Here is a 12,116-nt window from a genome sequence, read left to right as displayed (position 1 = left end):
AACAGGAAATTGTCCTATAAAGAAATTTCCTCCAAATGGAAAGAAAGGTAAATTCTTGGAAGGTTGGCAGTGGCATGATGAACCCCAACATGATGTCAAGGTCCGTCTTTTACATGCTATAGTCACCAGGACTAACCCAGGAATGGGTTCCTGAGAGAAGATGCACAATTGTCTTCTTCAGAATATTTTGTTAAGATAGATTTATTTATTTATTTATTTATTTATTTATTTATTTATTTATTTATTTATTATAGACAGAGAGAGAGAGAGAGAGAGGCAGAGACACAGGAGGAGGGAGAAGCAGGCTCCCTGTGGGGAGCCTGATGTGGAACTTGATCCCGAAATACCAGGATCATACCCTGAGCCAAAGGCAGGTGCCCAACCACTGAGCCACCCAGGTGCCCCTTCTTTGGAATTTTTTAAAACAAGGACACCTCATGTGTTTGGAAAAGTTTAATCAAAGTTGAACGAATTGTTCACAAAAGTGTCATCATATTATATGGTGAATGACTCCTGATGTAGTAACTTGACATTCCAAAGAAAGGGGGAGATCAATTTTTTACCTGTATTTATTTCACTGCAAATACAAAATATAAAATTTTCTCTCTTTTTTTAAGATTTTATTTATTTATTCACGAGAGAGAGAGAGAGAGAGACAGAGAGAGAGACAGAGAGAGGCAGAGACACAGGCAGAGGGAGAAGCAGGCTCCATGCAGGGAGCCTGATGTGGGACTCGATTCTGGGTCTCCAGGATCAGGCCCTGGACTGAAGGTGGCGCTAAACCTCTGAGCCACCCGGGCTGCCCCTAAAATTTTCTCTTTTTTTAGAAGTTTTATTTATTTAAGTAATCTCTACACCCCTGTGGGGCTTGAACTCACAACCCTGAGATCAATAGTCATGTGCTTTTCTGACTGAGCCAGCCAGGCACCCTCAAAATATAAAATTTTCAATTAATATGTTCATACCTCACCAGTTCCATAAGGCCATATAATCTGATTCATTTTCAAAGAGTTTGAGTACTGATCTTGTAAATTCTGTGTAACGAAGGCTCCTAGCCCTGATCCTGTGCCCCCAGCCATACTCATTATGATGAAAAAACCACTCAAAGAGTCACATTTCTCTACTTCCTTCTGGATGAGGTTCATTATAGATTCTTCGTGCCTGGGTCCATGAACAGAGTAACTATGCAACACAAAAGAAACAAACACAAACACCTTTCAGTTTACTCAGAAAGAGGCAATGCAGAGAGGAAGATATAGGATAGATAAGGTTTTTTAAACCCATGGATGTGAATTAACTCTCATGAGAGATACAGGTGCCTTGATAGATTAAATTTAAAATTTAAAATATACAAGTTAAATATATTTAAGAGGTGAATAGGACTGCTGGGTACAGAAAATTCTCTTTTCTAGGCCATTCCTATAGTTGAAGACTTCAATACCAGGTTGTTCTGCAAGTTTATGGTGCAAAATAATATTCAATATTCATAATACTCCTACAGCAGTGGTTCTCAAACTTGGCTGCACATTAGAATCACTGAGGGAAGCTTTAAAAAATCCCAAGATCCAGGCTTCACCATAAACCACTTAAATCAGAATTTCTGGAAGTAAGACTCAGGCATTGGAATTCTCCAAAGAACCCCAGGATGTACTACTGCCTTGCTGTGTTTCCTATTTGCTAGAATACCTGCCAGATAAAGATAAAGATATTGTTTTGATAATAAGTTAGTTGGCAGAATGACAAGGAAGAAGTGGAAACCCCTGTTGCAAGAGAGCTTTGGTTTTATCATTACCTGGACCTGAAGCACAGACATGTATGAAATGGAATGAAGAAGTTCTGATAAAGTCACCCTCTAAATTTTAAAATAGCAATTTCAAGATTATATGCTTGGTATATAAACAGTATAGCTGTAACTATGCTGTCCAGGTAGCTGTATCTAATCTAAAAATCATGAGGAATTACTCTTACCCATAGGCCCAGTTGTTTCCAGAACCTTCTTTTTGACAGAAGCACGAATGCTGGGCATATTTCCATTGGCCAGACTGGGCAGCCTTTGATAGTGTTTGATTGATAACTTTTGGTTCCATATCAACAAGGACAGCCCGGGCAATTGGAACTAGAGGGAAAAAAAAGACCAAAAGAAAAATATTTCATATATCTTATTTGGGTTATTTCAGAGTACAAATTTATAGGTAAAAAGAAAAAAAAAAAGAAAAAGAAATCCAAAAGTTGAGGATACAATTTTTTTTTAAGATTTTATTTATTTATTCATGAGAGACACAGAGAGAGAGAGAGGCAGAGACACAGGCAGAGGGAGACAAAAGTTGAGAATAGAAAGATCTGTCATATTGCTTAGAATTTTTTTTTTCTTAGAAATTAAAGTGGGCAGCAGCAAGTCTATGCAGATAGTTCATAATGCCTAGCATTCTGCTAAGCAGGATGAATCAATGTGGGCTAAAATGATCACTGGGTCAGGTCTACAAACATCTGTTGAGAGCTTACAATGTGCCATATACTGTGCTGGGAACACAGAGATGGACAACATCAATCTAGCCCTAGAAGGACTAGTGGAAGAGATAAAACTTACAGTATGATGTGATATGACCCACGATGAATTAACATTAATAGAGTAGCACATTCAGATGTATGAAATACCATGGGTACAACATGCTGCTCACGATAGTTGAAGCAGAAGATGGAGAAGGAGGGGGTAGGTGGAAGAAGTAATGAATGGGTATGGAAAGCAGGTAGGGCTCAGATCTTAAGAAATTCTGTTATTCAGTGCTAAAAAGCTTAAAATTTTTTTCTTTAAGATAATGTGAAACCACTGAAAATGTTAAGTAGGTGAGGAGTAGTCAGATGACTTATATTATTTTTAATTTACTATTTAAGTAATTTCTATACCCAACGTGGGGCTTGAACTCCTGAGATCAAGAGATGCATGTTCTACCAACTGAGCCAGCCAGGTGCCCCATCAGATGACTTTCTAAATACAGCAGTGTGGAGGATAGATACGATAGACTTACAAGAGTCAAGGCAGGGAAACTAGAGGACCTGAAACAATTCAGGTAAGAGAGGACAAGAGCCAGAACTAAGCCAATGACAGTGAAGATGGAAAGAGAAGAGATATGTAGGAGGTAAATTAAGCAGATCATTATGTTTGACAGTATGTGGGCAGTAAGAGCCCAACTTCTAAAGGAAAGATAATGAATGCCCTAGGGTATGGAGATGTTGAGCTTGAGGTACACATGGGAATGCAGATGCGGATGTCCACTAATCAGTCTGCAGCCTGGAAGAGAAGCTAGGCTACAGATTAGAGTCATTAGCGTCAAAGAAGTAGCAAATCACAAGAGTAACTGAAATTGCCCAAAGAGAAATATATGAGTGAGGACAGAGGAGAGAGAGCTTGAGATGCAACCACTGGAGAAGAAAAGTTCAGAGACTAAGGAGGAGTGTTTTTGTTTTTTTTTTTTTTAAGATTTTAAGATTCATTAGAGACAGAGAGAGAGAGAGAGAAAGAGAGAGAGAGAGGCAGAGACACAGGCAGAGGGAGAAGCAGGCCCCATGCAGGGAGCCCGATGTGGGACTCGATCTTAGGACCCCAGGATCAGGCCCTGGGCCAAAGGCAGGCACCGAACCACTGAACCACCCAAGGATCCCCTAAGGAGGAGTTTTAAGGAGGAAGTTTTATAGTTAATATTAAAAAATCCAGGAGAGAAGTAAAACTGGGAAAAGAAAAACAGTCACTGGATCTTGTGATAAGAAGATTACTAGGATTTTTTTTTTTTTTTTTTTTTAAGAGAGGGAGGCAGGGAAAGGAAGAGGGAAAGGGAGAGAATCTTTACCAGGTTCCATGCCCAGCATAGAGCTTGATCTCACCACCTGAGATCATGACCTGAGCTGAAATCAAGAGTTGGATGCTTAACTGACTGAGCCACCCAGGCACCCCACTAGGATCTGTTCTTTGGCACTTTTTTTTTTCTTTGAGCACTTCAATTGGGTGTAGGGCTAAAACAGGACTGAAGTTGGTTAAAGAGGTTCTCCTTTGAGAATCTTAGATGGGAAGGTAAAGAGATAAGAAGGAAAAGAAAAGCTTGGGGTGCCTGGCTGGCTCAGTCGATTAAGCATCCAACTTAAGGACACTTAATCTCGGGGTTATGAGTTCCAGCCCTATATTGGGGTAGAGTTTACCTAAAGAAAAATTGCAAAGCTTATTCCAAATCTTTGGACTCTGTACCACCCCACAGTGCCTACATCCCCAAGGGAATAAATCTTAAAAAAAAAATTAAAAAGCTGTAATCATAAGTTGTTTGGTCGGTTTTATTTGTACTTATTTTTTAAAAGATTTTATTTATTTATTTGACGGAGACATAGAGCACAAGCAGGCAGAGCGGCAGGCAGAGGGAGAGGGAGAAGCAGACTCCCCACTGAGCAGGGAGCCTAATGCCAGGTTTGATCCCAGAATCCCGGGACCATGACCTGAGCCAAAGGCAGACAGCTAACTGACTGAGCCACCCATGTGCCCCTATTTGGCTGGTTTTAGATTGGTGAGATCTGAGCATGCTCATGTGCTGAGGGGAAGTTGCCACTGGAGAGGCAAAGGTTGTTAACATATAAAAAAGGGCAGAGAACAAAGTCATTCCCTATTAAGATGTGAAGAAATGGGGTTCAGACGCCATGTGGAAGAATGGCCTTGAAGAGGAGTCAGAGTACAGGAGAGGACTATAGATGGATCACACATACCTCCATTTTCCTCCTCACTAAAGAATCTTTCTTTGGAAGATGCTTGATATGCCTCATTTTCTCGTTTAGAGCAGAGTCCTTGGGGACAGTGTGAGTCACTATACAGAGCATCAAATACTTCAAAACCAATCTGATTGCCACACTGACCAAGTTGCACTGTTACTACTGACATGCTGAGATGCAAAGTAGACCTATTCCCTCAAAAAAGTAAACAACCTGTAATAGAAAAACATAGTCTTTGAGAACCATTACAGTACTAATAAACAAAGAACAAATAAAATGTCATATGTACATAGATTAAAAAATTAATTTTAAAATGCCATATAACGTGTTATAGATTTAACAGGTATGTTGTCTAAGCAGCTAATCATTCAAGGAAGTTGTTTTCTTTCTCTACGTAGTTTTGGGATTTGGAATTTACTGTACCCAGATGCATTCATAGACAGCTCAATAGTTACTGAAATCTGATTTGTATCCACTGTGTCCCTAAGCATGCATTTTTTAAAAAGATATTTATTTTATTTATTCATGAGAGACACACAGAGAGAGGCAGAGACATAGAGAGAAGCAGGCTCCTCACAGAAAGCCGATGTGGGACTTGATCCCAGGACCCTAGGGATGGCGACCTGAGCCAAAGGCTCAGCTGAGCCACGCAGGTGTGCCCCTAAACATGCATTTAAAACAAAACAAAACAAAATGAATGTTAGTTGAAGCAATTCCTAGTACGTACTTTACACTACTGGGACACACAAAACGCAGAAGTTAGCTCAACAATTGCACATTTAGGGGATCCCTGGGTGGCTCAGCGGTTTAGCGCCTGCCTTTGACCCAGGGCGTGATGCTGGAGTCCGGGGATCGAGTCCCGCATCCGGCTCCTGGCATGGAGCCTGCTTCTCCCTCTGCCTATGTCTCTGCCCCTCTCTCTCTATGTCTATCAAGAATTAATAAATAAATAAAATCTTTAAAAAAAGAAAAAAGAATTGTACATTTAATTAACCTTAATTCTCTCTCTTCTAAATAATGACTTTCTTTCTCTACTGATCACCTTCTGCCTGGTAACTACAATAACATAAGAAAGACTGCATTTAGCTTAGGCAGAGAGCAAGGGAGACAAAGCTTGGAAAGAGAGGGTCAGATGAAATAGGAGAGCAAGTCTTCACCACTTTTAACAACGAAATGAGATAATTTTTGGTAAAGACCTCACACCAGGTTTATGCAGCACTGGAAAGAGCAATGATCTTCGAGCCACACTGTACTTTTAATTTTCAAACAACCCTGCAAACTAGGTATTCTCGTTTTATAGATAAGGAAACTGAGGTTCTGAAAGGTAAGTTTCTCCCTTTCCCCACCAGTCCCAGAGGCTCCCCATAAACCCCACTCACTGACAGACCCAAAACCAGCCGTTTCGCTCTGTTCAAACTTCAGAGGGCCAACCCCCTCATTATGCGCATGCTCACTTTCAATACCAAAAAAAGCTGTGGAGAACGAATGCGCATGTTCACAAACGAAGAGTTTTGTTGTGGGTTCCCCCCCCCCCCACGCCCCATTCAGAAAGGTTAATTACGCATGTTCAATTTCAATTTATCAACTTCAGACATGGTACGCATGCTCATTGTCCATCAAACGCTTTGGCCAACAATGCGCATGATCTAGCTACCATAAGAGGCTTCGACTGGGGTTCTGCGCATGTTTCTGCCAGCACCCGGTTCCAGGCGATAGCTCTACGCATGTTCATTGCCCACAGTTAGGCTTCACAGAACCTTGTACGCATGCTCTAGCGCTGAACTTGAGGAGCCAGTCTAGGGCCTAGGCGCAGACGCACTGAGCCCAAGCAGCCGGTGATGGCGGCAGCAGCGGCGGTGGCTGCAGCGGGTCCGGGCCCATGAGGCGACGACGGAGGCGGGACGGCTTTTACCCAGCGCCGGACTTCCGAGACAGGGAAGCTGAGGACATGGCAGGAGTGTTTGACATAGACCTGGACCAGCCAGAGGACGCGGGCTCTGAGGATGAGCTGGAGGAGGGGGTGAGGCCCGGGGTCCCGGGGGGCCCGAGGTGACAGGGCCGGGGCGGCGGCGCGGGCCCTGGAAGCCCGGCGCGTCCGAGAGCGCGGAGATCCGGGCGGGCGCGAGTAGTCTCCAGGAGGAGCATAGGCGCCGCGCGGTCCGAGGCGGGGGAGCGGGCGGGGCGGACCTGGCACTAGGTGTGAGGCCGCTGCGGGGCTCGCAGGTGCAGGTCACGCCGGTAGCCCCAGGTCAGCGCAGCCCGGAGCATCTATTCGTGGAGGCAGCGAGAAGGGGTGCGTGGTCGATTCCTCGAGCTGTTGAACTTCAGTGTAGCGGGGCGCGAGGGGTGTAAGCGCGTGTTGGGGGGGAGGGGGACTGCGCTTTCTGGGTGTCCCTGAAGTGCCGGTGAAGTGCGGAAGGGTTTCCCTTCGAGAATAAGATTTCATATATTAAATCTTCAGACCTCCCACAACCACCTCTCTTCTCGGCCTGTCGCTTCTCTCCTAGGAAGCGCTCAGCTGTTAGAAGTGACAGCTGAAAACTTCTGTCGGGAGTAGCGCTGCCGCTGCTGTTACAGCCACCAGGAGTTTTATTTCGGGAGCAAGGGGGCTCTGCTGCATCTTCCAGGGTTTGTTTGTTTGCTTTTTTTTTTTTAACCCCCCCTTCCGTGTGATTTTTTTTTTAAGCACTTAAAACGACACACGGTATTTGTAACTTTTCCCCTAGTTGAAGATGTCTACATTTTTTCGAAATACTTTGTGTAATTTTGGGGTGGAAAAAAACCAGCGTTGACAGCTGTGATTTGGCTTGCCAAAAATAAATTGCTTGAACTGAGACTTGTGAATGGTGGTGTGAGGGCTTTCCTTGCTGTAATTTAGGGTACTAAATTTAGAATTGTTTTTTCCTAATACATAGCTTGGTTTTACCATTGCTGTCTTAATAGTTTGTTGTTCTTTATGGAATAAAGAATATTCTTTTTTCAAGATAAATTTATTGAAAAATCAGAAATTGCGCTTGAAGTTCAAAAATACTGCTGTCATACTACATCACTGATTGTGGGCAAATGATCATCAGTGATAACCTCATGATAATTTAGGTTCTGAATCCCACTGTCTAGGTTAATACATGAGTTAAGGACGGGTGTCAGATATTTGCTCTATGTAAGGGGCTTCCCTTTTCCTCACCTGATTTTCTCTTCAGGAAAGTAAGTTGTGCCCTGCTTGTTGCTAGATCCAGGTACTATAAATAAAGAGCTTTGGATATTTTAAGAAACTAAGTGGGCTGAAATAATATTATCCTTTTCATAATCAAATGAGTCTAAATAAAAATCACATAGTGTGTAAGGTAAGTATTGAGATGTGTACTTTTTAATATGTTTGCCTATGGAATTCCAGTTAGCCTTTTAGTGGAATACCTGATACACTACATACAATTTGAAACAAATATGGAATTACTTTCACTATGTATTGCATACTCTCATTAACTATATTGGCTCCATATGGCAGTGGCTTTGAAGCAGGGCAGGAGAGAAAGCTGGATAATTCAAGAGACATTAAAGCACTTGGAAGTAAAACACTGAATTAAGATTTCTTTTAAGAACTGGGACCTCCTTGGGCGCCTGGGTGGCTTAGCTGTTGAGTGTCTGCCTTCCGTTTAGGTTGTAATCCCGGGGTCCTGAGATTGAGTTCCACATTGGGCTCCCTGCATGGAGCCTGCTTCTCCCTCTGCCTGTCTCTGTGTCTCTCATGAATAAATAAATAAAACGTTAAAAAAAAAAAAAACTGGGCCCTCCTTAAGATGTATTTTTCACCTACTCATGTACATTCATTTTGCTGGCAAATGCAAGCAAACAGATTTTTGAGAGTGTGTGGAAGAGGAGGCCAGAGAAATTGGTAGAAATACGAAAGAGAAAGAAATATGGCCTCTACCCTGGGAAGGAGAACTTTGGAGAAAAAGCAAAGGTAAAGAGGATTTTGAGGAACAGCAAAATACATCTTACTTAGCAATGCTTTTTGGAGTTGAAAATATTTTTTTTGAATGTTATTCTAAGAGGTTCCTCAAGGTGGACAAACAAGCAAAAAGAGTTGAGAATGGGATTGAGTTGGCCAGTGACATCCAGATATCTCTAAAATAAAATTTAAATTTATTTATTTATTTATTTATTTATTTATTTATTTATTTATTTATTTATTTATGATAGTCACAGAGAGAGAGAGAGGCGGAGAAGCAGGCTCCATGCACTGAGAGCCCAACGTGGGATTCGATCCCGGGTCTCCAGGATCGCGCCCTGGGCCAAAGGCAGGCGCCAAACCGCTGCGCCACCCGGGGATTCCCTAAAATAAAATTTTAAAATTCCAAAGGATGAGAAGCTTAGATTCTTGGAAAATCTGGCTATTTGTAAATATACATTTAGTACACACACTTTTTAAAATATCAGTGCACATTAGAGTAGTCCCACTTCTTCATTTTATAGTACAGAAACTGAGGCATAAAACAGGTGATTGCCCAAGACCACATAGATAACTAGTAGTTGACTAGTAGTGTCTTCTGACTCCATTCAGCCTACAGACTTCACTGCACACCTTCTTCATTGTTTTTACTAGTCTTGTTCATACTGTTCTTCTTTGTGGTGTGCCAAGTTCATTCAGATCCCTCTAGGCATTGTCACTGTATGACCTAGAATAAATTGCTTAATTTTTCTGACTTTTTTTTGTTCTCTGCAAAATGAGGATTATGTGAAATAACCATATAAAATACTGCCCTCTTAAAATATTCTGGCGTATTAAGCAGTTAGCTAGTTCATGGAAATACAGCTTGTTGGTGTTACTCATTGCAAAGGAATCAAATGTTCAGATTTACCCTCATCTATGCCTAGAGACTTAAATGCAGTTATACCAGAGGTGCTACATTTTTGAAACTAGGATTTTTAAATTTTTAAATTTATAAATATGTGCCTTTTTAGATATGTCACACTGACTAAATTTATATTAGCAAATATATGTATTTATACAGCATAGTTAATTCTTCGTTGAGTAAAGGAAAAGGACAGTAAATGAATGCATTTATGGATAAAGTTGAATGTCTGTTACCTAACTTTAAAAAAAGACCCTGTTTGGTTGGTTTTTCTTAAGATTTTATTTATTTATTCATGAGAGACAAGAGAGAGGCAGAGACATAGGCAGAGAGAGAAACAGGCTCCCTATAGGGGAGCCTGATGTGGGACTTGATTCCAGAACTCTGGGATCATGCCCTGAGCTGGAGGCAGATGCTCAACCACTGAGCCACCTAGGGGTCCCAAAAAGACCCTGTTTGAATATTTCAGAGGACTGTGTTAAAAAGCAATGGGTAAGAGGGTTTTTTGGGGGAGGGGAAGCTGGCTGGGTAGGTCCAGGTCTTTTTTGTTTGCTTTTCACTGGTGATGGTATGATTTGGGGAGACTGACTTGAAACTGAGGGCAAGTTTTCCTCTAAAGATTTTTTTTTTTAAGATTTTATTTATTTATTCATGAGAGACCCAGAGAGAGGCAGAGACACACAGGCAGACGGAGAAGCAGGCTCCCTGCAGAAGCCCAATGTGGGACTCGATCCTGGAACTCCAGGATCACGCCCTGGGCCAAAGGCAGATGCTCAAGCACTGAGCCACCCAGGCGTCCCAAGGATTAGACTTTGCTTTTTTTTTTTTGGATTAGATTTTTCTATTACTTTTAACTTTGTGCCTCCACAGAAAATAAGTTTCCAATATCTTCATAATCTAATGAAAATCTCCAGAGGAGGGGTGCCTGGGTAGCTCAGAGGTTGAGCATCTGCCTTTGACTCCGGGCATGATCCCGGAAAAGTCTAATCCTTAATTTTTACTAATTCAAAATTTGAAGTACTCACAGAAGTTTATTGCATAGATTTCAGGTTGGAATATCAGATTTTTATTGGATAAAAAGTTTACAGTTTTTTAGTGCTTTGAAAAACAGTGCTAGAGCAAATATTCATGGTTATGAAAAATTATAGAAAGACCTCTCATCAGTACATATCTTGCATTACAATAGGCAAATAGCTCAAGATTTTGGGCAATGTTTACTCCTTTTCTTCCAATTCATTGAGTTACTGAGTCTTATTTTGTAAGGAAATGACTGAGCAAACAGGCAAGTAGATAAACAGTATAATGAATATCTGAATTAAGGATATTTCACCTATTCTTTAACAATTTATTTACATTTTTATGAAATGTTCCCTCTTTAATTGGGATTTTAGGCATATTAACTTGAATTTTTATACAATATTAATTTAAAACTTTGGAAATAGTTTGGTGGGCTGGTTTGCAACATCTTGTAAAGTACCTTAGATGAGCAGGATTCACTTTGTCAATCATAGCACAGGAAAAAAAAAGCATTGGATGGGTCATAAAGCTTAAAGCAGCAGAAAAAAAAATCTAACTAGAAAGTTTCCTATGAAAGATAGTTGTCTATGTATTATGTAATGTTAGCCTGATGCTTCTGATGTGAGATTTTTCTGAAGGTAACATGGAGTAGCAGAAAAGCATTGTGCCTCAAATGCTTCTGCTCTAGAAGGTAACAGTAAGAAGTTATAAACACAGATGCAGGTGGTAATACAGGCATGGCTGGCTCCGGAAATGAAACATAGCCACAGGGCATATCTTTCTAGGTGGCTTCAAAGTCATGGTTTAGTGTTAACTACTCTGTGGTCTTTAATTTAAAATTAAGTAAAACTAACACTAAGTAAAAACAAAACAACAACAAAAAATAAAGTAAAAACAATTATATATTACCAGTTTTATTGCATTTAAAAGAAGTTAGTCTTTGGTCTTTAAAAGTGAAGCCATTCACTTAAAAGTGAATCATCGTAGGTGATTATGTGAAGCACCAGAGAGGACCAAACCTTTAACCAAACCTTTAACCATAACTGCCACTGCCCCCAAAAGAAACTGTTTCAAGTTGAAACTGCAAGAACTTTTTTGCCCTTGATACTGAGGCATCCATTTGGTTTAATTTTTTTTTTAATTTTTATTTATTTATGATAGTCACACAGAGAGAGTGAGAGAGGCAGAGACATAGGCAGAGGGAGAAGCAGGCTCCATGCACCGGGAGCCCAACATGGGATTCGATCCCGGGTCTCCAGGATCGCTCCCTGGGCCAAAGGCAGGTGCCAAACCGCCGCGCCACCCAGGGATCCCCTAATTTTTTTTTTTTAAGATTTTATTTATTTATTCATGAGAGAGAGAGAGGCAGAGACAAAGGCAGAGGGAGAAGCAGGCTCCTCCTTTTTATTTTTCAAAAAGATTTTATTTATTGTTTATTTGAGAGAGAGAGAGAGAGACACGGAGACCATGAGCAGGGAGGAGAGGGAGAAGCAAGATCCT

At 41.1% G+C, this 12,116-nt stretch overlaps 2 protein-coding genes across 6 annotated transcripts in view; one reads left to right on the top strand and one right to left on the bottom strand.

The window, feature by feature from the left end:
* TUBD1 (tubulin delta 1) overlaps positions 1–6,252 on the bottom strand; it is a 39,189-nt gene extending 32,937 nt beyond the window's left edge. Inside the window, exons 1-4 of the mRNA XM_041727096.1 lie at positions 6,134–6,252; positions 4,744–4,959; positions 1,969–2,116; positions 966–1,182 (exon numbers count right to left, since the gene is read on the bottom strand). Of these exons, the coding sequence (XP_041583030.1) occupies positions 966–1,182; positions 1,969–2,116; positions 4,744–4,915 (537 nt within the window). The 5' untranslated portion in view covers positions 4,916–4,959; positions 6,134–6,252. The remainder of the gene's footprint in view (positions 1–965; positions 1,183–1,968; positions 2,117–4,743; positions 4,960–6,133) is intronic.
* Positions 6,253–6,546: 294 nt separating this feature from the next.
* The window catches only part of RPS6KB1 (ribosomal protein S6 kinase B1), a 40,750-nt gene continuing 35,180 nt past the window's right edge, over positions 6,547–12,116 (top strand). For 3 of the 5 annotated variants that reach the window (XM_041724484.1, XM_041724483.1, XM_041724482.1), the window contains exon 1: positions 6,548–6,766. In XM_041724484.1, the coding sequence (XP_041580418.1) occupies positions 6,626–6,766 (141 nt within the window). In that variant the 5' untranslated portion in view covers positions 6,548–6,625. Of the gene's footprint in view, positions 6,767–12,116 lie in introns of all 5 variants that reach the window. The other 2 variants (XM_041724486.1, XM_041724481.1) reach the window with 2 other exon arrangements.

This window comes from Vulpes lagopus, chromosome 12, assembly GCF_018345385.1.
Source record: "Vulpes lagopus strain Blue_001 chromosome 12, ASM1834538v1, whole genome shotgun sequence".
Lineage (NCBI taxonomy): Eukaryota > Metazoa > Chordata > Mammalia > Carnivora > Canidae > Vulpes > Vulpes lagopus.
Note: the sequence above shows the minus strand (reverse complement) of the source record. Positions and strands in the feature narration are given on the sequence as shown.